Source organism: Salvelinus sp. IW2-2015, linkage group LG14 (genome assembly GCF_002910315.2).
Source record: "Salvelinus sp. IW2-2015 linkage group LG14, ASM291031v2, whole genome shotgun sequence".
NCBI classification, from domain to species: domain Eukaryota; kingdom Metazoa; phylum Chordata; class Actinopteri; order Salmoniformes; family Salmonidae; genus Salvelinus; species Salvelinus sp. IW2-2015.
This window is the reverse complement of record NC_036854.1, coordinates 13,838,614-13,866,291: the sequence shown is the minus strand read 5'-3', so window position 1 is coordinate 13,866,291 and position 27,678 is coordinate 13,838,614. Positions and strand designations below refer to the sequence as shown.

The following is a 27,678-nucleotide window of genomic DNA, read 5'->3' as shown; positions in this document are numbered from 1 at the left end:
TAGCGAGTTGGAGGCCTTGATTCTCCACTGGGGTGATATTGTAGTGAGCATGAGAGTCAAAACAAAGTCTGCAAGTCTGGCATTTGGCCTATTGGCCCCTGTTGCACCACCATACATCACAGGGCTGCCACACAGATACAGAGCAATATATACATTCATTAAACACTTGTGGAATTCATTTTGATAAAACTGTCATCGTGAAATTCCAGTTGGAAGTGTGTGCGTCATGTGTGTGAGCAAGCAAGGATTACTGAGCAAGCAAGAGAACATTCAGTGCTGGTCAAATAGGCCCAAAAAATGGTGACAGAAGACATCATTAGTCATGCTAAGAAGATTTCAGTCTAATAGGAATTTGGTATCAATTCCAGAGTGTATTATGCTATTAGGACATGAAGCACATTGTCTTATTTCAAGGCGACATAAACCCTGAGAGAGACCAAGGGGAAAGTATTACACACTTTGATTTTATGTTCTCCTGGCAACTCATCCCAGCCACAAGACAAAAAATGACTTGTTTTTAGAAACAGGCTGAAACATGGTTATTCTATGTGCCTTTGGTCTTTCTCTTCCTCTCTGTGGAACATATAGCTCTGAAGTCACAGAGGAGCCTGCTTTAGAAGACAAGGCCCTCAGCCTATTTTCCATAAACAGTCTTGTGCCTGCTCTGCAGCCCGGTTTCAATTGTACTAAGACTGGTGATGTCATGTCAGTGGAGACAGGCAGTGGATCTGTGCTGCACACGTGCTGTGGCTGCTGGGATTCTGTGTGAACAATAACCTTGCAGAAGAGCCACTTCACATCACATCCCACTAGGCTGAGCTCCATGATAAAGTACCTTTTCTTAAGGCGAAATAAAATATACAGCTGTTTAAGCGAGTCAAATATGTGGAATGTATAGAAATTTAGAGGCCTTTGCATATTTGAGCCATGCAAACGTGGACCTCAATGACACAAATAATAAGCATTTGTTTGTTGAAATGTGCCTTTTTGAATGTTAGTGTGAAAACATAAAAGTGCAAGACTTAAAATACATTTCCATTTCGGAAGGTATGTATGCTGGTCATGTAAAAAAATGTCGTTTGACATTTTTCAGTAAAATTTGCCTGCTAACTAAATCACACTAGTTTTTCTGTGGAAGAGAAACACATAAATAAAAATGTTCCACAGAAAAACACTGGTGCTTTAAAGTGTTTTCTTCATGGCATCATGTGTATCATATATCCTACCATACACCCCGAGTATTTACCATATATACTGTGCATTACAATATTTACTTATCTTAGACATTCATAGGGGTCAATAAAGTCTAAACACAAGCTGACATCAGGCAGTGAGACTGAATATTTATAGAGGAAGTGGAGCAGAACAGCTTCGACTTTTTTTTWAAAATCCTGCAAAATGAAGACAGAAATTGTAATACGTTTAGACACAACACCAAAGACCACAAGTTAAATTGGCAGTATGTGGCTGCATGTACAGCCTAACTTTTTTWAAAGGGGGTGTGATGGCAACAATATCCTTCAGTGTTTACAGTGAGTATGCTTGGCAAGTTTAGGCACAAACTAGTTGACTTGGGCAAGAAGAGACCAACAGAATTCTAACCATTTCACTGGTAAGACTCGTTAAGCCTTTCCCACCAGCGTGGCATGCCGGAGGTCATAACTTGAGAACACTAAAGTCGATTTTCTCCGCTACAACTGTCCATGCCCGAAACCCTCACACATTAACACACAACAGACTATCAGCACTTAGTGTTTTTTCACCGCTCGCTGGGTGAGTGAACTCTTCAGTCCCCAGGAGGGTTGAGGGACAGGAGTCAGATTTCCCATATTTATCTTCGCAGTTACAAGCATATCCTCTAAAAAGGTAATGACTAAGTTGGGTCAAAGGAACTCTGCTTGCATCCCTTCATGAGCTGAAATACGAGCACATCGCATACGGAGGCACTCAATTAATTCTTACATCAATGGCAGAATTCAAAGAGGATTCTAATATGCTGTGATTATACATGGGCCTGTGGGCCCATGTGTGAAAGGTCAAGGGGCAAGGATTTATACGGGACATAAGGGAAACTGCTTCTTTACCGTCTTCACACAGGTTCAGCTTTGATAGGTTCTTGCCATCGTAGCCCTCCTCATAGAAGGATCCGTTCTCCCTCTCTTCGTATGTACTCAGGTACATGGCCTTATTCTCCATTCAGGAACTGTAGGGTGGACAAAACAGATGATTTCCATGCAACCAAAGCAATATGCAAGATAACAATAAAAAGCTCTCTGTATGCATGTACTTTCATAATCATTCATGGAACAGAGAATTACAGCCGAAATGTAATGTAAAGCACGTGAGATTCATCATCTTGACATGCTGATTCTAACCCCCCTGGACAAGATGATGTATCTCCTTCAGAAATGCTTGTCTTTGGCATACAATAGCAGACACCAGACTAACCACACTACCTTCCAGTGTAATAACAGCTATTACAATCAGGCTGTAATGGTCTGGCAGTCCATAGCAGCTCAGGAGCACTAAAGAGACCAGACCACCGCTCTATTCTACTGGCCTATTTTAGATTTAGTGTGCCACTGCCATGCCCCTCCCCCCCTTTGTCTGTTGTTCTGATTATGAACTACTTGGATGAAGTCACTGTCTTTGATTTAGGGGAGAGAAAAAATACTTGCAATGAATGCACTCCAGATTGCATGAATAGATGAAATGTTCCAGTAAAACTTCTGGCAGGACAAAGCTGACTTATTACATTCTATCAAGCTCTATTTCTCCCCACTCTTGTTTCTAACATTGATCTGAGTGATCTGTCTCTTATACGCCATGGCTGAGTGTCAATTACAAATCTCAAGTTTGAAATCATCACCAGACCACTAATGTGGCTGGCTGTCAGTGTCAAAGTGTTCGTTATTAAGTTGAAGTTGAGGTGTGGATGTAGGGCCGTTGGTCGAGCACTGTACCTCTGTCTCTCAGCCTACTACATATTATTACAAGTATCCTTACCAATCTATTACCTTATCTTTTTAGCATGGAATACAAAACCTAGGTCATAACTTTTGTCTCTAAAGCAAACAGCAGAGAATCTAAAACATAAAGCAAGTGGCATGGGTTGAATTATAATAATCAATGGCAAGAATGTAGAGGGTTCAAAGCCTCCTGTGCTGCCATCTAGTGCCATAAATCAGACTGTAGTCAGAGAGAGAGAGAGAGAGAGAGAGAGAGAGAGAGAGAGAGAGAGAGAGAGAGAGAGAGAGAGAGAGCAAACATTCCCATCTGAACAGCTGTGAGAGAGAGAATCTCCCCCACATTCCTGGGCCACAGCAGAGGCAGACCTATGGACTCCTCCCCCTATGAACAAGAAGCAGCAGGAAATAAACCAGAACCTCATAAAATATTATAATAATCCACTAGATTTAGGAGAAAGGTGCATGTACATGTACGGTATGCTATGGCTGAGAAAACTGTGCCATTTGGACTTTAGTGGGTGGGGAGTAGGTCATTAATAACTCCGTAATAGAGAATAGATAGTGAATACAGAGACGGATGTGGGACTGTTGAACAAAGTCATTAAAAAGAGTTCAATCTGGCCTTTTTCATTACACGGAGGGAGTGTCAGTTGACATTTTTGGATAGGGGGCAGACAGCCATTACCGAACCAGGCTGCTAGGAAACCTGTACAGTATGCTAACACCATCACTGATCATGGTCACCCCATGCAGGACTATGAGAATGTACATCCCTTCCATCCTGCCTTCATTCACATCTCTGTGTGTTTTCCCCCAGAGGCAGGGCACTGATAGGTTCCCACCATGGTATACTTCCTTTGCGATCGGAAGCTACAGTACAACTCCTCCATGGTATTGCTCTACCTGGCAATGAGTGAGCCTTGTGATGTCTCCTCAAATACAGGAACAAACCCTTGAGCATGTCCAATCTCCATGAGGTCATTATGTATCATGAAAAYGATAGTCCCTATAGGCAAAGGGAGAAGACAGAGCTCTCTATCCATCATTGTGACAAAAKGCCACACTGTGGGCTATGACTATGCCATTGTAATATTTGCCTTCTCTCTGCCAGCCAGGTAGGTCTGAATAGACTAGACGCACTGAAAACCTGCATACATGGATAGTGATGGAATCTWAAGGAGAGAAAACAATTAAAATGTCCAATGTCCCCGGGTGCACCTCACAGCTGAGTGGCGTCTCTCTGCAGAGTGCACGGGGTCAGCAGTACGTGTGGTCTCAGAGGTCTCACATCAGCGGAAACTTTTATAGAGACATCCCGTGTCCATCCGTCCGTGGGGAATTAACCCATTTCCCAGTTAATTAAACGCGCGGACACTTCACCCATGAGTGGAGAAATATAGAACAAAAAACGTTCAGTGGTTTTGGATGTGCATTTTCTTGGCATGAAGTCAACGAGGAACACAGACCCGTTCTTTTTTGGATACCAGAGCACAGGTGTAAAATAACGTGGCCATACAGTAATGTAATTCAGATGTCATTATGAAGAGGCTACAGGTGAATTGTCTCGTTTTTTTTTTTTTGTAATTTCAAAGTCATGATGCAAAAACACTGAAAATAATGTGTCTATGGACATAAATGAATGTAAGGTCTGCAGGGATAAATGCATTTCAGGTTCACTATGTTGATGTTTTCAAATAACTCATAGAACAGGTGTCACAATTACACTACAGAAATAGATGCAACATTTCGAAAAGTTTGTCACTCACCTTGTCAACGTTCTGACTAAAAAGTATTACAAAATGTTATCTAAAAAGGGTGCATGTTTTGCCAATGAACTGACATCTCAATAAATGTTTCCTCTCAACATAAGACAATTCACTGAAGTCTCTCTCAGTAGATAAACGCAGGGTGGAGATCCGTGCAACAGCCAGTCTGTGATGCTTGGGTGAATTAATCCCTGTTTAAAAATTGTAGTGGAGGCATGGAGACTACGATGTGACGAATACCGCTTCCTGGACAACTCTGATTAGATGTGTTCGTATCTCATTCTATATAGTATCTAGTTTCTCAATTCATGCGCCCGGGGCAGGGTCCAGTATAAATTATGTACCGCGGTAAAACTTTTTTTACACATTTCTGAACAAATGCGCCCTCCTCTGGGCATTTAAGRATGGCACGTCAGGCCTACAGAAAAGGTGCACTGTATCTCTACAGATCCTATACAAAGACTACCATCCRAATTCCTCATAAGATACATACATTATACATAGTTCAATATCTTCAGAGGAAAATAAACTATTCTTAATCGAAAGTAATTCGTCTGCAAAAATATTAGAATAGACTAATGTTAATTTGTGTCTTTAGGCCTATTTTGTAAACATGACTCTGTGGGCCCAGTATATAAATAATCTATATTAAACCATGTCCGTCATAAAATAGCCTTTATTGCCTCTGCGTGAAATGGGATTTTTATTTGGATGAATATGGCTGTGGTCCAAGATCACATTTTAGTTAGAGTTCCTTCCACACGAGGCCGCCCTCGAGTAGTGGTTCTTCCTCCAACCAGGTGTGCACGGACCAGCGCAAGCACCCACTGCAGGACGCGGGCGCAACAGAGACAGGAAGGGTTGTGCAGGTAAGATCTGACTGCCGATAAAACGATGAACTGTACTTGATTAAACACTACAACAACTTTTACTGTTATTAATTTCTAGCCTAGTAGATAGTGAATAGTGATAGTGATAGTGAAAGCAGGACATCGACAAGGACTAGCCTACTTAGACCTTTGTCGGTCTTTGGTGCAGTTCAGTACATTTCCTGTGAATGGCATACTGTAGGCTACCATTACTGTAGAGCGAGTGGGGTGACGTTAAGTTGAGCCCTTTTTACATTCAGCATCACTCCATCAAGGGAAATATAGTATTCTTCCTAACAATGATGTCTACATATATTTCAGGGTGTTGTGTATCCCTGAAAATATTCAGAATTCATATAAACATTACAGGTTTGACCACAAAGTAAAGCCACCTACATTTGCCTGTATTTAATTAAATATTACCACTAAGGTTACCTTTTTAAAACCATGTCTACACCGAGCTCCAAAAGTATTGGGACAGTGACATTTTTTGTTGTTGTTTTGGCTCTGTACTCCAGCACTTAAAAAAKAATTATACAATGACTACGAGGTTAAAGTGCAGCTTTAATTTGAGGGTATTTTCATCCATATCGGGGTGAACCGTTTAGAATTGACAGCACTTTTTGTACATAGTCCCCCCCATTTTATGGGAATACATTTCAACTCTATATCTGACATGGTACAGGTGTCTTCTTTTTTCTAAGCCCATAACCATGTGTGTGAGGTGTATTCTTTTGTTTCAAAGTAGATTTGTTTAAGACTACCAAGAAACACTCTGTGTGACCCTGATTTAGCCCACTGCAGTGAAAGGTTAATTCCATGTATACCTGTGTAGCGCGTGAACGTACAATATAACGTCATTGAATGACCGTCAGTAGTAGAATTTGGGAGGTGAATGTTCTGTGATATTGCATATCACCACTAGGTGGTGTATTTCTCACATTGGGCCCAATGTTGTTCAATAAAAACCCACTGGGAGTTCTGTTGGCAAAGACTGTCCGTAATATATATATACACTTCTTGTATACCCAGGTCCTTCAAAACATTAAACAGCTGTTTAAGGTATGTTCAATTACTTGGCAAGTTTGATTAATTAGCTGAGCAAGGGGGACCTACTGTATGCACCTCCTCACATAGAAACGTACTGTATCATCTCCCTCTCTCATTTCCCCCCCTTCTCCTCTTACGGTCTCTCTGTATCTTTATTCCACCAACCCATATAATGTTTATTGAACCTTTTTCTTATAACATTCCAGGCCCGCAGAGCTTTACTCTAAAATTGATATATAGTGTTTGATTAGGTCAGTCTTAAATTAAGCGACATTGACTCCAAACCTCATACTCCGTCTGGTCCGTGGTCTACCCCTCCAAGAGTTTGTGAAAACAAACAGAAGGGAACTGCCCAATGGGAGATTTGGGGTTGGGAGTAATGGTCAATATGCACAGGATATATTTTTCACTACTTAGATCCTATCTCTCCAGTATCATGTGATTAACCCGGGTGTATTGTAAGAAATTAAATACTCTAGACTTTGAATCACACAAAACATTGAATTACACACCAGTCAGAAATGCACTGGGTCAGATTATGTGGTTTCATTCCGGTCAGATCAGGAAGATGGTGATGTAATCCTTCTAGAAAGCAGCAAGACTGATAAAGAAAGATGCTTCACTGCTCAGATTGTTTCATACAGGTTGCCGTGAGGTTTGTATACAGATGTCAAAGTCTAATCCCACTGCCCCTAGCTCCGGAGAGAACATCTTACTGCAACATTTCACAGTGTTTAGAGCTTTCTTTATGTGGGCCGAAAAAACTCCTGCCGATACATACTATACAGATGTGGATCTTAATTTGAGCCAGTTTGCTACAGCAGGAAAATAATCCTGCAGTAACAGGAAATATTAATTATGTGGATTATAATTAATGGACACTTTTGTAGGGGTTGATACATTTTTCGGAAGGGAAAATCGAGTGTAAAATGGAAATGACAAACTTCAGAAGCCTTTTTAAACCTTCAATACACGACACGTTTTACACCCTGCAACAGGGCGATCAAATTACATCTGTACAAGGAGAGAGGTTCTCACTGTCTGGTCTGGTGGTCCAGTAATTACTCATATGGGAGCTCATTCCATCATAGATCAGTCTCTTTGTTAAATCAGAAAATTACATTCCTATATATCCAACATCACAAAAACAATACTATGCCCCACAGCATGTAAAGGCCAAATAAACATTGATGCAGTTTTAGCTCTATAAAAGTTACTGGTTGAACCCTAGGTGATATGGCTGAGGAAATAGTACTATAATGAAGTTGATTTACAAAAGCAACAATCTCACTGTCATAACATTTGCGAATGCAGTATTCATTTATTTTCTTACCTTTGTTTTAGCAGGGAGTTCCATTGAGAACAAGGTCTCTTTTACAAGGGAGCCCTGCATATACACAATTCACTAATCCAACATAATACAAATATACACCATTTCAAAACACACTCAAGAGAAACAATCACATTCCTCAGCAAAGATGTTCCCAATCAACATGTTGAACTGTCTGAGAGGCACCAGTGCATCTAGTTGTAGGGAACTCTGTAGATTGTTTGCACCCCATGTATGGAACAAACTAAAAGCAGATTTACCTAACTCGGTGGAGACCAAAGGAGTCTCCAGAGTTAGCCATCCCTAACACCGGGTATGGTCATTTGTACGTCTAAAGACGGAAGTTTTTGTAAGAGAGCTTTATACATAAAAAGACAGCAATGAATCGACCTACTGTACATGACTTGAACGAGTACCAGCCTATTTTCTGGTATAGAATGCAGTGATGTACTGAAAGTGGGTTGCCACTTTTTGAGGAATGTATCCAAGGATCCATTGTGTGATGCTAATCTCAGATTTATACTAGTTTCTCACGCTGTTTATTCCTCCCCTGGCATATACATTGCAGCCCATGCTAGAAATCCACAATGAGCCTCCCGAAAAGGGTCTCCCTCTGGACCATGGTGGATGTGTTTGACTGGGTCAAGGAGAAGCACCCCTACCAAAAGAGTGTCCTCCAACTGGCCATCGTGAAGCATGACATATCCGGTAACTATCTTCAGTAGCTCCTCTAKTTACCAAATCTTGTCCTAGAACAAAACAAGCTATGGTCATGTATAACAGTCATTATTAATACACTGCTATGATCTTAAAAAATCTTTAAAAATTGTAAATATACGTGATATTTTATCCCTGGCCTACTCCAACCCTGTACTGTATGCAGATAGTTCACCACAAAATGACATGGAACATTAACTGCCTCCAATGATTTTCCCAATTGCTGTTAATCATACCGAACACAGAGCTCATGTTTGACACAAATAAAGTTTATCATGCAATTCAGCCAATCTTCTATTTAAAATCCATGCACCCAGCCTGAATTGACAGGCATAATTTTGCTTACTACTCTAGTAGCCTCCCCTCACCACCTTTCTTGCCTCCTTGCTCTGCCCCTCCCCAGGCCGAGCTCTGCTGATGATGGGTGAGCACCAGTTGGAGAGGATGGGGGTGAAGGGGGAGCATCTTCAGGACATCCTACTGGACATTCTTCACCTCAGGGTCCAGGAGGAACTGGAGAACCTCAACAACATCTTCTCTGGTGAGGGATTCTACAGTCTCCTCTTAAAGAGATAGTTAGACATTTAGGCAGTTAAGCCATTTTGTAATCTTACCCAGAGTCAAATGAACTCATGGATAAGGGACAGTGGAGTAAGTTGAGTCAAAAGGGTTAGTTGAGCCATCCTTGTTTCTAGGAAACCATACACAAAAGTAATAATTTGACCAAAATGTAGGAAGAGGTCATCATTTCATAGAGTCCGAAGGAAGAAATCACATGGGAAAAATGGTAAGCAAGTTAGGTCCAAAAAAATGATTTTCAACAAGTCAAATTAATTTATTGTGTTAGATGTTTCATGATGTTTGTATCTAAACCAAAGTAGATCATTTTAAGATCTTCTATGCATCATTTGGGGTCTCTATAAGCTTCAATATGATGTCCTAAACCTAGCATGAAAGTGCATCCTTGTAGCTGTGTGGGATTATAGTCTAAATGTTTTCCTTGGGGTAAATTGAGCCAATGGTTGTGCCAATGGCAAGTTTAGAAAATGGAAGTGTTTTCTTCCCAGGCWTAATACAAGGCATTATCGCTGGGATATGAGGTACCAACAGGGCCTAGCCTATATTAAAAGTGTTTTTTTTTTAAGTACAAAGGGTTTGGTAGTTGTTAAGCCTGTGTTAAAAGATGCTTAAAATAATTAAAAGACAAAAAATTATTGTGATTGTGTTAAATTGTGTTTGGGGAAATAAAGATAGACATGGTTTTAAAAAGGTAGTGGTAATATTTCATTCAGTACAGAAGTTTGTAGGGGGCTTAACTTAACCTATCCCGTGGCTCAACTTAACCCATAARGGGTAAGTTGTGCAAAGAGACCACTTTTTTTGGACAAGCTATGTTTTCAAAACTAATGTTTAAATTAATTCAGATTATTTCCAGGGATACACCACATCCTGAAATATATATAGATACAGTGTCTTTGTTATAAAGAATACTATATTTCTGTTGATGGAGTGATGCTGAATGTAAAACATGTCTCTACTTACTCCACTCTACCATTTTTATGTCTGAGTGCAGTTTGAAGGAAGTTGAAGGTCGTTTCTGGATACATTGCTAACTGGCGTTAGCACAATGACTGGTCCTCTACTGGAGCAGCTAGCATGATTTCATCTGACTCTGAGTAAGTAGAAAAAAGGGTTTGATTGCCAGAATGACGAACTATCCCTTTAAACTATCAGGAATACAGTTGTAGCCTATATCAACGGCATCTTCTTTGATGAAGAAGTAACTACTGTATTGTCTAAAACTGTATCATAAAGGGACAGACATCTACTGTGTCCTTTTAGATTGCATAAAACAATTCACTTGTAGCCTATATCAGTTGGCTCATATAAACTCAGACAGTGCAAATACTGTGAGAGAGTCATACAAGGTTCCATCATCAGCCAACATGATTGACAGACATGTATTTCATCAAGAGGGTTAGCTTAGAGATACATATCCCCTGCCAAGAATAGATTGACATCGAAAGAGAAGAGAAAGCCTCTGATGGATTATTCAACAGAACTGAAAAGAAAAGACAGAACAAGTTACGTTATTTGSCGTGGATACATAAAACAAGTTCAAGTTCAATACTATAGATAAAATACGTTCACCAGGGTTTTTGTTCACAGTGGGGTATGCTTGCATTTAAAATGTATTTTTAACCAAAGGTTTCTTTATCGCTTTCTCTTTTGAGTGTTTCTCTTCATGACTAGGAGAAGATGTCTCTGATATTCTTATGTTCCCCATCTACTATGTGGAGGTCTAGAGAAGACAAAAGCATTTGCTTTCAGGAATCATTGACCTGAAGAAAAAAGGCCAGATTGGTTTTGGCACAGTGGTATTTTCACGGACACTTCTGTGAATCAAGTCCTTGCCTCTTGCTCTGTGCTGCTTTTGCAGTCTTATTTTTCACAATACTCAATACACTATGTGGCAGTTATTACAGAGGGAGAGTATAATTCCCCATTGAACAGGGGATACAGTGCATCCCTCATCTGGACTAAATGTTGCCATCCCTTACTCAGTGCTGATTTGGCTATCTAATGGCCTGTTATATTACTCTCAGGAGACCCTGTGTGAATTAGAAGGGAGAGTAAGTAAATTAGTCTTGAGTTAAATGTAGGGACACATGGCCATAATTTAGATAACATCCCAAATGCTGCTCCAAGCTATTAGGTCTTTCACAGGAACGGTAATGGGGGATCATTTAATGGGAGGTTTCCGGCAGAGACAAAATGTCTAATGTATTTGCTTATAAGTTCGATGTTGGAGCAAAGATGTTGTGTCTTCTGACTGAAATTGGTGTCGTCATCTTTATTTGTCTTTTGTTGCTCCGAACCTCATGCTTGTAAGATGTCAGCTGTGTTTTGTAAGATGTCAGCTGTGTTTTTCTGTCGGTCACATACAATGCAATCACTGACACATCTTGGAATGAAACACAACTATGTATAGAAACCGTCCAGACAGAGATGTATGTATAGGCAGAGATTTCCTCCTTTATTTGGTGCCGAATCATGTTCATATTACTGTAACAGTCCATTGTGTAATCATGTGTGTATTATATGTGCTAGTTTAAAGTGCATAGAGATACTGGTTTGGCATATTAAAGATGTTTTCAAGTTGAGCAAATAAAAGTGCTAAGTTTGCAAATACTAAGTCTGTTTCTTTCAAATCCTTCTTGCTCAGAGCAATCCCTCCCCAGACTTAAATGTTCTGCCCATAGCACAATGATAACATTTGTTTGCTCCAGCTTGAAGTATTTTGGTGCATCCCTAAGGTTCTCCACGTTTCACTAGACAGTATATGCACATGAAAAACTGCAGGACTGTCAAATCTGAAGCTCATACCTTAGCGTATTTTACAATGCAATCCAACTCTAAACCACTATACCTGTATTATAGTGTAGTATTTTCAAAAACAGGAAGACATCCATTTGCTATATCCAGCCTAGAACTCAGGAAAAAAACAAAGTATGGCATTTGTGAGCTCCATTTAGTGGAGGAATCTGACTTGACACCTTATTTTCTAATGAAGACCAAGTCTGATCCTTGTTGGTTTGAAATAATTGTCTCCAATGATAATTATCTAAAAATCAATATGTAGAATCAGCCAGTGGCCTAAATCTTGAGAGACATACTGTTGCCCTAGACACTGTCCATTTGTCTTTATTACATGACTCACAATACATKTTTCCACTTCCCCACAAACTTGTCAGACAACCCAAACTTGCAATCTCCTCGTTATTCTGAAGGGCAGACCAAAAGAATTGAGGACAGCCGAATGTAAGCAACAACATGTTGTTCAGTGAAAGTAACACCTCTACGGGAATTTCAGATTTGTTTTTCTTTGTTCAGTAATCCAGCCCCTGAAAAGTGCAGCCCAGCACTGACGTGCTGAATCTGATGTGCCCCATAAAAGGAGTGTTTACATTTCCTCACCTTTCATGGACATTAGCAAGTGCTGAGCCTGTGGCTCTAGGGTCCCAGCGGGGGGTACACCAAATTAGACGGGCTGATTAATATCCCTCAGAGATGCATGGCATTTGATTTCTTCCATTCAGGGCAGTGGTGCATCAGGAAAGCGCTGACTCATATTAAATGTAAATATACCTCGGGGAGAGATACTAAATCATAGCTGACAGAAAGAGGGCTGCCCGAATATTCCAAAGGTTAGCAAATCGTGCCGTCGACCCAAAGAGATTAAACAAAAAATATGAAACTGGGCTGTGTATTGTTTGGCATGCAACAAATGAGAGGTTGAAAAAAAAAATGTTGTGTTGTTTTGGGTCCGTACTCCAGCACTTTGGATTTGAAATGATACAATGAGGTTAAAGTGCAGACTTTAATTTGAGGGTATTTTCATCCATATCGGATTAACCGTTTAGAAATTACAGCACTCTTTGTACGTAGTCCACCCATTTTAGGGGACCTAAAGTATTGGGACACATTCACTTACAGTACCAGTAAAAAGTTTGAGCACACCTACTCATTCCAGGGTTTTTCTTTATTTTTACTATTTTCTACATTGTAGAATAATAGTGAAGACATTACAACTATGAAATAACACATATGGAATCATGTAGTAACCAAAAAAGTGTTATTTTATATTTGAGATTCTTCAAAGTAGCCTTAATGACAGCTTTGCACACTCTTGGCATTCTCTCAACCAGCTTCATGAGGTAGTCACCTGGAATGCATTTCAATGAACAAGTGTGCCTTGTTAAAAGTTCATTTGTGGAACTTCTTTCCTTCTTAATGCATTTGAGCCAATCGTGTGCAAAGCTGTTGTGTTGTGACAAGGTAGGGGTGGTATACAGAATATATACCTATTTGGTAAAAGACCAAGTCCATATTATGGCAAAAACAGCTCAAATAAGCAATGAGAAATGACAGTCCATCATTACTTTAAGATATGAAGGTCAGTCAATCAGGAACATTTCAAGAACTTTGAATGTTTCTTCAAGTGCAGTAGCAAAAACCTTAAATCGCTATGATGAAACTGGCTCTCATGAGGACTGCCACAGGAAATGAAGACCCAGAGTTACCTCTGCTGCAGAGGATAAGTTCATTAGAGTTAACTACACCTCAGTAATTGCAGCCCAAATAAATGCTAGTAACAGACACATCTCGACATCAACTGTTCAGAGGAGACTGCATGAATAAGGCCTTCATGGTCGAATTGCTGCAAAGAAACCACTACTAAAGAACACAAATAATAAAATAATTATTTTCCTTTTTTTTTTACACCTCCATTAAAGAGTTTGTTTGGTAATGTATTGTTGTTATATATAAAAGTACCATGTATGTAAAATGTATATGTATATGTAAAATGTATGGTAATGTTGTATATATAGCAAAAAGCTGTCCTCAATGGAGGACAAATATTCTTTTATTTTTTTTACAGCTTTTTTGCTCCATATACATACGTTGTACCTATACATTTTACATACATGGTACTTTATATATACCAACATACATTACCAACAAACTCTTTAATCCCAACCCTCAGCCACTCTCAGCCATCCCACCTATCACCATAGACCACCCTCGTTTGGTTCTCCTGTGCCATATATTTTTCAATTGTGCTGTGTGTTTTACTACTTTTTTGAATCTTTGTATCGTATATTGTCACAGATTGTTAGTTAAAGATGAAAACCTTTCCTACGAGTATTATTAGATTATTTATTGACTGACTATGGCTTTCCAGATCACCCAACACTGCTATTTGTAAGGTTAATTTTAAGTGCATGTTGTGATTTTTTTTAACCATTCTGAAACTGTGACCAGAAACAAGCTACATAGGGGCAATACCAGAATAAATATATATTGATTCTGTCTATTCCCAACCAAATCTACAGAGCTGAGATTGTTGTATGCCCCATATATATAGCATTCTGTCGGTGAAAAAATCTTAAGTGTTTAGTCAAGTGTAGTTTTTTTGTACCAGATCATAACATGCCATGGAATTGGTACATCAGATCTCCTCCCATTTATTTTGCACCCTGTATGGCACAGCTGTCAACATTTTTGTCCTCAGATAAACTGGTATATTTTTCTATTTATGCCAGTTCCTTCCAGCCAATTTGTTATTTTAATATATGGCAGGCAAACAAGTTCCTTACCTTCTCCCTTTTCCACTTGCCTCCTCCATTTTTGTGGTTGTACTGCAATCAGTTGGTTGTAAATTTGTATTTGAGGCAGATTTACCATATATTTTCAATAACTGCATTGTGACATAATCTCCTTCTTTTATTCATAATTTCATTAATAAATATAATACAATTTTTAACTTTTTTTTCATAAAGAGTGTTTTTTTATAAATCAATTATTTTAGTTTAACCATAACTTTGTTGTATTATTTGTTCTATCTTTTCTGGAGGATAAAACTGAATTGTAACCAGCTTTGCATGGCTTGTTTAAGAAAGGGCAATACTTTACAAAATTTTAATTTTCAAATAGTCGGAAATGAGAAGTTGTAATCTGTATGGATGTCAGAGTCGTGTGTTAGGTGGCAGGGAAGTCAGGCGCAGGAGAGCAAACGGAGTGTAAATGGAGTTTTTAATATTGTCCATAACATGCCAAACACTAATAGTACATACATAAAATAAACATGGGTACGAGGACCGTCGCGCACCTATACAACTAAACAACACTGAATAAAAGGCTACCTAAATATGGTTCCAATCAGAGACAACGCAAACACTGTCTCTGATTGAGAACCATATCAGGCCAAACACATAGAAATAGACAAACCAGACATACAACATAGAATGCCCACTCAGATCACACCTGACAAACAAAACATAAAAACATACAAAGAAACTATGGTCAGGGCGTGACAATGGAGGCAAAAAGAGTCATTTTTTGAACAAAGGATGAGCTTTTCTTAATAATCTATGAAGAACATTTTGGGTTTAAGTATAACTTATGTATGAGTGAAGCTTTTAGTGAGGTTTAAAGTTTACTATTTAATAATTGTAGCCCATAAATCACATTCATTTATATAATAGGCACGTTTATTTTTGTCTGGCTTAGCATTCAAATAAAATGAGTATCTCATATGATTTTAAAAACGAATCATCTGGAATAGGCAATGCCATTAGTAAGTAAGTAAACTGTGATAGGACCAAAGAGTTATCAATGTAATTTTTCATAAATAGACAAGTATTTCCATCTCTATGGTTGCAAAATCTTATTATTTTTGCTAACTTTTATTGAAATTAATTGTGGTAAGTTAATTTATATATTTTTTGAGATATGATACCAAGTATGTCTACTTCAGCCATCTGCCATTTTAAGGTAAACTACAAGGTTTGTAAACATGGTATTTTTTAACGATCCAATACGTAATATTGTCATAATTAGGTTTTAATCGAGAGGCTAGAAAGTGATCAAGATTATGAGTGCTTCAGGGGTGGATCAAAATGATCATCAGCATACATTGACACTTTTGGTTTTTTAATCCCTGGATTTCCAAGCACTTGATGTTCTTGTGGTCTGCATTTAATGGTATAATAATATGATATGGAGATAAAGACAGCCTTGTTATCTCTCTTAAAAGCTCAATACTTTCTGAGAAGTAACCATTGTTTACTATTTTACATCTGGGGTTGCTGTACATAACTTTAACCCATTGTATAAGAGATTCACCAAAATTAAAGTATTCCAGGCACTTACATATAAATTCTAATCGTACTTTATCAAACGCCTTTTCAAAATATGCTATGAAAACCAGACCTGGTATCTTCAATGTTTCATAATGTTCAATTGTTTCAAGTAATTGTCYTATATTATCTCCAATATATCGTCCATGTAAAAAACCTGTCTGATCAGGATGAACAATATCTGGTATAACCTTTTTTATTCTATATGGTATGCATTTCGCCAGGATTTTCGCATCACAACATTGAAGTGTTAGAGGCCTCCAGTTTTTTAAATGGACTGCATCTTTATACTTACCACCTGGGTCCTGCTTTAGTAGTAATGAAATCAGATCTTCTTGTTGAGTACCTGAAAGTCTACCATTTGTATAAGAGTAATTAAAACATGCTAATAATGGATCTTTGAGTATATCAAATAAGGTTTGATATACCTCTACTGGTATACTGGTATACCGTCAAGCCCTGGTGTTTTTCCAGACTGAAAATATTTTATTGCCTCAAAAATGTCCCCTTCTGTAAGTTGGCCTTCACAATCTTTCTGTAAATGTGTTAATTTGACATTATTATTATTAGGAAATAAATCCTTACAGTTAACATCATTCAGTGCACATGGAGGAGACTGAAAAGAAAACATATACTTAAAATATTTTGCTTCCTCTTTCAAAATATAATTTGGAGAATCATGGATAACTCCATCATTTGTAACGAGTTTCTGTAAATTCTTTTTGGTAGAATTTCTGTGTTGAAGATTCAAGAAAAATGTTCTGCATTTTCCCCAATTTTCCATCCAATTCGCTTTATTTTTGTAATACATTACACTTGATCGTTCTTGAATAAGTACCTCCATTTCTTATTGTTTTTCCTCTAACCTATTTTGTGCCTCTATAGTACAGTTTCCATTACCATCTACCTGCGCTGTTACTTCCTCTATTTCCTTTATTAGTCTAATCTCTTTTGACCTAAACTACTTTTGTTTTAATGATGAGTATTGAATTGCCTCTAAAAGTACATTTGGAAGTGTCCCATACAATAAGGGGATCTGCTGTACCTATGTCGTACAAAAAAAGTAAATTATGAATTATTTTGTCTTAGTTAAGAAAAAATGGTCAGCCAATAAGCTTTGATTATGTAACGGCTGATTTCCTCCTCTTCGTCTGAAGAAAAAATACAAACCTAAACATAGAAACACATAACATAGACTGCCCACCCCAACTCACGCACTGACCATACTAACTAAAGACAAAACAAAGGAAAATAAAGGTCAGAACGTGACAGTACCCCCCCCCCCCGCAAAGGTGCGGACTCCGGCCGCAAAACCTAAACCTATAGGGGAGGGTCTGGGTGGGCGTCTGTCTGCGGTGGCGGCTCTGGCGTGGGACGTGGACCCCACTTCACCAATAGTTTTTTGTCCGCTTCCTTAACCGCCCCCGTGGCCTCTTATGAGCGGCGATCCTCACGCCGACCTTGGCCTGGGGAACCTCAAATAATATGGGCTCATAGGACTGAAAGGCACCTCTGGACTGAGGGGCAGTTTCCGGACTGAGGGGCAGCTCCGGACTGAGGGGCAAGCTCCGGACTGAGGAGCATTCCAGCATCGCTGGCGTGACGGCGGTTCTGGCAGCTCCTGGCTGACTGACGACTCTGACAGGTCCTGGCTGACTGACGGCTCTGGCAGCTCCTGGCTGGCTGGCGGCTCTGGCAGGTCCTGGCTGACTGACGGCTCTGGCAGCTCCTGGCTGGCTGGCGGCTCTAGCAGGTCCTGGCTGACTGACGGCTCTGGCAGCTCCTGGCTGGCTGGTGGCTCTGGCAGCTCTGGCTGGCTGCGGCCCTGGCAGGTCCTGGCTGACTGACGGCTCTGAAAGCTCCTGGCTGGCTGACAATCTGGCAGGTCCTGGCTGACTGGCGGTCTGGCAGGTCCTGGCTGGCGGCGGCTCTGGCAGGTCCTGGCTGGCGGGTGGCTCTGGCAGGTCCTGGCTGGGGCGGCTCTGGCGGCTCCTGACTGGCGGACGGCTCTGGCGGCTCCTGATTGACGGGCGGCTCTAGCGGCTCAGGACAGACGGGCGGCTCAGATGGCGCTGTACAGACAGGCGGCTCAGATGGCGCTGGGCAGACGGGCAGCTCAGACGGCGCTGGACAGACCGGGCAGCTCAGACGGCGCTGGACAGACGGGCAGCTCAGACGGCGCTGGACAGAACGGGCAGCTCAGACAGCGCTGGACAGACGGGCAGCTCAGACAGCGCTGGACAGACGGGAGACTCTGGCGGCTCAGGACAGACGGGAGACTCTGACTGTGCTGGAGAAGAGGAAGGCTCTGGCAGCGCTGGACAGGCGGGAGCAACTGTAGAGAGAAAATGGGAGAGCAGCCTGGTGCGGGGGCTGCCACCGGAGGACTGGTACGTGGAGGTGGCACCGGATATACTGGACCGTGAAGGAGTACAGGAGCTCTTGAGCACCGAGCCTGCCCAACCTTACCTGGTTGAATGCTCCCCGTAGCCCGGCCACTGCGGCGAGGTGGAATAGCCCGCACTGGGCTGTGCTGGCGAACCGGGGACACCATGCGTAAGGCTGGTGCCATGTACGCCGGCCCGAGGAGACGCACTGGAGACCAGATGCGTTGAGCCGGCTTCATGGCACCTGGCTCGATGCCCAACCTAGCCCGGCCGATACGAGGAGCTGGAATGTATCGCACCGGGCTAAGCACGCGTACTGGGGACACCGTGCGCTCCACCGCATAACACGGTGCCTGACCAGTACGACGCCCTCTCTCTCCACGGTAAGCACGGGGAGTTGGCTCAGGTCTCCTACCTGGCTTAGCCACACTCCCCGTGTTCCCCCCCCCCAATAAATTTTTGGGGCTGACTCTCGGGTTTCCAACCGCGTCGCCGTGCTGCCTCCTCATACCAGCGCCTCTCTGCCTTCGCTGCCTTCAACTCTGCCCTGGGACGGCGATATTCCCCTGGCTGAGTCCAGGGTCCTTTGCCGTCCAGAATCTCCTCCCAAGTCCATGAATCCTGTGTCTTCTGCCGCTGCTGCTGCTGTCCTTTACCACTCTGCTTGGTCCTTGGTTGGTGGGTGTTTCTGCAACGGCTGATTTCCTCCTCTTCATCTGAAGAGGAGGTGTAGCAGGGATCGGACCAAAACGCAGAGTGGTAAGTGTCCATGTTTTATTATTAAAAAACTGACCACTACACAAAACAAAATTAAAAAGAGAATCTAACCGAACAACAGTCCCGTGTGGCACAAACACTGACACGGAAGACAAACACCCACAAACCAACAGTGAAAACAGGCAACCTAAATATGGTTCCCAATCAGAGACAATGCAAAARACCTGCCTCTGATTGAGAACCATATTAGGCCAAAATACAAACCTAAACATAGAAACACATAACATAGACTGCCCACCCCAACTCACGCCCTGACCATACTAACTAAAGACAAAACAAAGGAAAATAAAGGTCAGAACGTGACAGATAAAATTTCCAATATCCCTGTCCACGTGGAAATTCTGTAAGAGTTATATGAAGGCCAATTAGATGGTGGTCCGATCTCATTCGGTCTCCTATTACTACTTTTTAAAACTTTTGATGCCAGCAAGAACGAGACTAGGAAGTAATCAAGACGGCTAGCTTGATTAAGCCTCCTCCAAGAATATCTCACTAGGTCAGGGTTTTTCAACCTCCACAAGTTCTAATGTATCCATGATCTTTGTAAACCTCCAATTGTCCTAATATTCCACCCACTAAAACCTCCCCCCATATCTAGGTCTGTTGTCACTAAAACCATCAGACCCTCTCCCTGACTCGTGATGCACCATTGCGTCCTAAGGCAAACCCTTGGCCGCCAAATGGCGTTGGCCAGAGGGAAATATGGGCAGTCCCATGATAACAATTATCTATGAGGGTGCTTATGAGAACTAACCAAATAACATGGAAAACAGTCAGATTTTTAAAATAGTAACAATAATATATAATATTAATATAAATAATAACAGCACAATCTTAAACATGCATGCTCATATTTGAAAGTCCTAGCAAGGCTATAAGCATGTCAGCCCAGCCTGCTCAGTTCATTGGATTCAATTGTTCGTAAAAGAAAAAGGTTTTAAAAATGGAAAAAAAAGAGAAGACAACAAATATATCGCAAGACCAGTCCCCTTTTTTTTAGGCCCATTACATGCAAGACATATTTCATGTAGTCCTCATTATATCCTGTTGTATTCCGACCAAAAAAGGAAGAAGGAAAAAGGAACATAGATTCTAACGGCCGCAAGTAAAAAAATGTGTCTTAGGCATCACATTATATCATTATCCTGTTGTATCATGCCATGGCTGTGCCAGAGCCGACCGCAAGCCAACCCCTGGCACTCCCTTATGGGAAGGCATACTCAAGTTCAACTCACAATCGATTCCGACACAGCCATGGCACGACAGCCAAGAACACATGCAGTACTGACAATCCAGAGTAAGTAAACCTGTAAAACCAATGCTCTCTCCACCCTACACATTGTTTTTTATTCCAGGGTCGTTGCTCTATTGCCTCGACTGTTTTACATTACACCTTGGCCTATATCATTAGGATCAGGAATATAAAAGGTAGCATAAACAGCTTATATAGAAAAATATACTATACTAGCCAATTATTGTATTAGTTCTACCGTTAACTTTAATCTCTTTATCCCAGTGTTAACGAGCCCACACACACTAGAGACAACAACCCTGTTGACAATACCTAATCCATCCATTTGCCGGTGTGTATCGGAACAATAATCATCCTTTACATTTTTTTWATTGAGATTTATTTTTTAAGTGTAAAAGGGTAATAGCAATTATTTAAGGATTGTATATGCCTATTCCAATAGAGAACCTAGGCTGGTTTTTAATTATATAATCCTTTCTCCTAGCCCTATAATACATCTATACATATTTATTAGGTTTTATCTTAAAAGCTAATCATTCCGATTCACATCGGCGAACAAGGGCCGCACTATATAACAGCTTTTAAGTCATAATACACCCGACCTCTTCAATTAGGACATATTATATTAAACTAAAAAAAGTGCCTTGTTATTTCTGATGTAAAATCTTCAAATTAAATACATAAAAAATCATGAAAAAAAAAAAATGTCAGCCATACCCCACGTCCATATAGTCCAAAGTTCCATATGGCCTAAATAGAAAAAGGATAAGTTCATCATAACCATTCTGCATTACCACAAATCCAACCTTATTTTAAGTCCACATAGTCCACGGTTCCATAATGCATGAATATAAAACAAAACAAAAAGTAGTTCATGCAAGAAAATTGTTTTTGTAAAAGAACAATGAATCCATATTTGTACTGTGTAATGCGGTGCAAATATGTATCGGGGACTACTTCAACAGGAGGTAGTGATCACTCACAGCCACATTGTAATCTTCAAGTCCTTGAACATTTGATTATTTACATATAATTTATCAACCACGTGACAAACATTCTGCTTCTCGGGGGGGGCGGTACTGTCACACCCTGACCTTAGATACTTTTTATGTCTCTATTTTGGTTTGGTCAGGGCGTGATTTGGGGTGGGTATTCTATGTTTTCTTCTATGTTGTCCTTTTCTATGTGTTTGGCCTGGTATGGTTCCCAATCAGAGGCAGCTGTCAATCGTTGTCTCTGATTGAGAACCATACTTAGGTAGCCTGTTCCCACCTGTGTTTCACCTTACAGGACTGTTTCGTGTCGTTCACTCTCTTTGTTGTTTTTTGTCATTTAGTGTTCAGTTTATTTGATTAAATTTACTATGAAAACTTACCACGCTGCGTGTTGGTCCGATGATTCCTATTCCTCATCATCAGATGAAGAGGAGGAGCGTTACAGTCATAGAAAATAAGAATGTGTTATTAACTGACTAGCCTAGTTAAATAAAGGTGTAAAAAAAAAAAAAAAAKWATTTTTTACCTTTATTTTTTTTATCGGCCACATCGGTGTCCAAAAATACCGATTTCCGATTGTTATGAAAACTTGAAATCTGCTCTGCCACCAAAACGGTGAGCTCTTTGAAAATCAATTGTTTCCACCTGTTCGTCCGTCATCTTGAGATTACGTTTCATGAACACCTTGACTTTTTCCTCCGTTGACTGATAGTTTTCACCCTCCTTTATTCCCATTATAACAATATTATTTCTCATACTTCTGCACATTAGATCAAGTAATTCAGCTGTCATTGTTTTATTGTCATACCGTAGACTCTCTGTAGTGTCTTTTAGGGAGTCCACGGTAGTTTTCAATATCTTATTTTACGCTCGTATTATTTCCATCATTTATTACTGTAATCCATTCCTGTTTTTAAGGCCTCAACCTCCCCCAGTAGCCCAGGCAATAGACCCAGTTTTTTTAACTGCTTGCTCATGCTTGTAAGAAATGCTCTATCTTCTGGAGAGAAAGTTATAAAAACGCTCCCCTCCAATGTTAAGTTTAGAATTTTAGACGGCGGCTTTCCTCCCGTTTCGCTCGCAGAACTCGAGGAAAGATCTTCTRGTTCGCTTCGATGTATCCGTTTCTTTTTCGAGCATATCAAAATGCTGATCAATAAATACTTCCAGAATCTCTATATTATCCAGAATGTTCGTTGCGTAGTTATCAGCTAATCCTCTGTTTTTGTGATTAATTCATGGAACAAGGTGTGCCTACCACGATGCCACCTGGCATGTTATCCACCCTGTGCTGAAATGTCTGTGCCTTGAGCCTTCTTGTATGGGCACTTCTAATGTAACTCTATGGCAGCACTTGCTTTGGCCAAGAAACACAAGCAATAGACATTAGACCGGTGGAAATCTGTCCTTTAGTCTGATGAGTCCAAATTTGAGATTTTTGGTTCCAACCGACGTGTCTTTGTGAGACGCAGAGTAGGTAAACAGATGATCTCCGCATGTGTGGTCCCACCGTGAAGCATGGAGGAGGAGGTGTGCTGGGATGGGGGTGCTTTGCTGGTGACACTGACAGGGATTTATTTACAATTAAAGGCACACTTAACCAGCATGGCTACAACAGCATTCTACAGTGATACGCCATCCCATCTGGTTTGCGCTTAGTGGGTCTATCATTTGTTTTTCAACAGGACAATGACCCAAAACACACCTCCAGGCTGTGTAAGGGCTATTTGACCAAGGAGAGTGATGGAGTACTGCATCAGATGACCTGGCTTCCACAATCACCTAACCTCAACCCAATTGAGATGTTTTGGGATGAGTTGGACCACAGAGTGAAGGAAAAGCAGCCAACAAGTGCTCAGCATATGTGGGAACTCCTTCAAGACTGTTGGAAAAGCATTCCAGGTGAAGCTGGTTGAGAGAATGCCAAGAGTGTGCCAAGCTGTCATTTAGATTTGTTTAACACTTTTTTGGTTACTACATGATTCCATATGTGTTATTTCACAGTTTTNTGAGAGAATGCCAAGAGTGTGCCAAGCTGTCATTTAGATTTGTTTAACACTTTTTTGGTTACTACATGATTCCATATGTGTTATTTCACAGTTTTTCTGCAACCTACAGTATTGGTCTTGTTTATTTTGGACTCAAATGTCAGTTCAAGAATGCCATCAGGGCTTTGTTGATGTGGAGTCTCTGGTCTGTCTTATATTCCATATCTAATTGACAACCTGTTGCCATAAAGAGAGTACACCATGCAAAGGCCTGACTAAAACCTATACTTCCCTCTACTAAGAGATAATGCATAAACAGTTCATTGTCTGCACCACTGGATCAATATTTAATGCAGGCAGCAAATAAAACAGGGAAGCTTTGTAGCATCTACTTAATTATTAAGGGTTTGTGGGAACTTTTAACATGACCTTCCGATTCTCATTTTAGTTGAACATTAACAAGATGTTTACAAAATTACTTGAACCAGGAGTCAATTAAAGGTTATACGTTACTCATTCTTCATTATGCAGCTACAAAGATATTTATTTCCTGTCTGAACTTCATGCCATGATCTTATTGCTCAGGTTACAATCTTAATTCAGGCGATGTAGCAGGGCTGCACGGCAGAGCAGACGACTCACAGATGATCCTCAGCTACACTGAGACGGACAGGACATCAGAGGAATGCCATTACAGATCTTTGTGCATGTTGATCATGACTGCATTGGGTCAGCACATCGCCATAGAGATGTGTTTCTAATGGGATACCTGGGGAGGTTCAGAGGAGATGGGCCTTAAATCTCAGCCTGACAGACATTGCTTTTACTGTAATGACACTACTGATGCCTATCGGTCACACAGACAGGCAGCCAGGGGTTGGGTAGACTTTAGATTGGGAAAAGGATGACAGGGCTCTTTTCAGAATAATGAACCAATTAGTTCCCTTGTCTTTGAAAGTGGGAGGAAAAAACACTGTTGCCGGGCCGGACAAAGTAGTGACATTTCCCTCAGCAATTAAATCATTTGCTGCCAGTAAGGGGCTGTATGTCGTTGTTTTTCATCACAACCCTGTATTTTTCCCTTCGCTCCCTGTTTGCTGTGTTCGCATTGTAGAAATGGCAGTGCATCCCATCCCTATCACCCCCAAGTCAGCCAGCCAGCAGTACATCCATCTGATGCCACTGCAGACTGTTTGTCACTGTCTTGTAATTTATTCATAGCTGCAACTGCAAGAAAAAGGATCAATACATTCTGACAGAGAAATGAGTTAGTGGCAGGGCATGCGATGCATCCATCTTTGGATTAGAGAGAATAAACAGTGGAAACAGTCCTGGAAGTGATATTGAGGTTGAAGAGGCCATGCCAGGAAGCTGCTTTATTTTGGCCCCCTAAAGTGGAGTGAGCAGATTTAACCTGTTCCCTGCTGATGTGTTTTATGCCAAAGAAATAACTCTGACGTTGGTGACCAATGTGTTAGTCACTCCATACACCTACAAGACAAACCATAGAACCCAAGTTAAATTATTTTCAAATGTTCCATGGAGGAAGAGTGTGTGTGTGTGTGTTTGTGTGTGTGTGTGTGTGTGTGTGTGTGTGTGTGTGTGTGTGTGTGTGTGTGTGTGTGTGTGTGTGTGTGTGTGTGTGTGTGTGTAGGCAGACAGTGACATTATAACAGAATGAACCACCATAACAAGTTTTACTGCACCCAAACTGTCACTCTGAAGCAACAAGATAGGAAATCATATTTATTCGATTTTCTCTGAGTGTACCTGCTTATGAAATCAAGCTGTGTTCACTGAGGCCTGGGGGCTGGTAAACTGTAGAATTAGACTGTAAATTAATATATTTGTGAAAAGTAACAACTATCCTCTCATATCCCCGACATGCTTCTATACATTTGCTGTCCTCCACACGAGAGACGCATATGAAAGTATATGTATGTATGATCTACTGCATAGGAAAAATAAAGCAAGGAGGTTGGTGCATCCGTATGCCTACAGACAATTTACATCTTGCAGTTTATTCATTTGGTCCTAAATATCCTATAAAATGGAAAGCTATGGAAATGACCTCCCTTGCTACATGACAAATAGTTTGAAAATATCTGAATTGGAACATAAATGAAAATGATGTATGGCGTCTGTATCTATGACATCCTATCTGAGTTTCATCCCATTAATTGTTAGATTTAAGCTAGGTTGAGATAAAGCTTGAAGAATGGAAATCTTGAATCCTTAGTTCTTAAATCTATTGTTGTTACATCCGTTAATTATATACTGTGTACCCATTGATTCTTGAAGAATATAAAATGCCTCAAGAGCTTAGTTCAACTGTCGTACCGGATCAGAACCCCCAAAATAAGCTGGTTTTACTTCAACGTTTGTATGCAACCCACGTCCTTTCAACAAAAACTAAAAACGTGATGATGTTGAATCAACGTGGAAAACTGATTGGATTTGCAAAAAGTCATCAACGTAAGAGAATTTCTTTTTTCCACTCAACATCTACTCWAAATCCAATGGCAGGGGGACATTTTTGGATGATTTCACGTTGTAACGTTGAATTCACGTTAGTTCACAACTCAACCAAATGTAAATCAAAACTAGACGTTGAAATTACGTCTGTGCCCAGTGGGAATGTAAATGTAAACACACACTGTATAGTCTCAAAATTTGGTTAGAACTACAATTTTGATATCATGAATGGTCAGTCCTTGCATTCATAGCTTTTTCTGTGAATTTGAGTGGTTACATTTCTCTAGGCCCATTCCTCAGCTTTTTAACAAAACTGGGGGGTCACCGCTTTGCTATTGTTTCAATTAAGGACTCTAGCTTTAAGGTGCCATACTTAATTTTGACTGACATTAATGATTATTAAACCGTTTTTAAAGTAAAACCCATAAAATCTTTGGAAAGTATTTGGCAGTAGGGCAGAAAAAGCTACATTAACTTGTTCCTTGTTCTGATGTTTATTAGGATTCTTGAAATTCTTATTGGATTCCTGCTGCAAGGCTGCTTGGCGATTGCATTTCTGTGGGGAGCAAATCAAGTTACTCCAGCAGACATTCGGAATGGCCTCCGTATCCTCATAAGACATTGGTTCGATGGGTTCTCTGTGATTAATGTGGCGTAATTTGCAAGTCATCCATGCATTCAGTCAAACCTTCACACCAGGTGAMAGGAAAGGAGAGMGGGAAAGAATTTATGATTGAAGGAAGCAATCATACAAGACATTGGTACTTTTATTAGCATAGAGTACACCTAGAAGCAGTCTGCACACTAACTCCAGGTTAAAGAGCACAGCTTGTTATTGAATATGTCCATTTGTCAAGACAAATGAGGTACACAGCTCTGGGTCTGATGGGCAGGCTTCTAGCAAGGCCAAACTACCATGTAGTTTATTACCGGGGTGAGGAAAACTAGTTCTCTCAAAACACAGGCAAGGGCAATTTATTTGCCTGACATCAATGGACCTTTGGCAGATAATTTATCTTTGGTGTATTCAAACTGATTGTGTGAGAGCATCTACAAGTGGCTTGTTGGAGAAAGGGTTTCAGGGCAGAGCTGCCTTGGCTCATTTGGTTGTTGTAATTTATAGTTGCAAAGCCTTGCAAAAGTTCTCATAGAGAAATCTTCCATTTTCATTGGCTTGGCATGCCCTGTCTATATAAAGAAAAAAGGAATGCCTCTGGTAAAGATGCTGTATGTATTTGGCAAAATCTTATAAAAGTTTATCTAATAAAAGAATGGCTATACAACCTGTTACAAAGCTGAGCAACATGGACATCGTCTTTTTGGGGATGTATAGATATTCCGCTATCAAGTGTTATCATCGATCTTTCCCATCATACGCATGTTTGGCTATAATATTTTCA

General features: G+C 40.5%; 1 protein-coding gene across 4 annotated transcripts in view; it reads right to left on the bottom strand.

Annotated features, from left to right (window-relative positions):
* Nucleotides 1-5,006, bottom strand: part of LOC111973451 (scavenger receptor class A member 5) — a 44,678-nt gene extending 39,672 nt beyond the window's left edge. For all 4 annotated transcript variants that reach the window (XM_024000816.2, XM_024000815.2, XM_070446538.1 and 1 more), the window contains exons 1-2: nt 4,736-5,006; nt 2,085-2,203 (exon numbers count right to left, since the gene is read on the bottom strand). In XM_024000816.2, the coding sequence (XP_023856584.1) occupies nt 2,085-2,196 (112 nt within the window). In that variant the 5' untranslated portion in view covers nt 2,197-2,203; nt 4,736-5,006. The remainder of the gene's footprint in view (nt 1-2,084; nt 2,204-4,735) is intronic.
* Between the last annotated feature and the right edge of the window lie 22,672 nt (nt 5,007-27,678).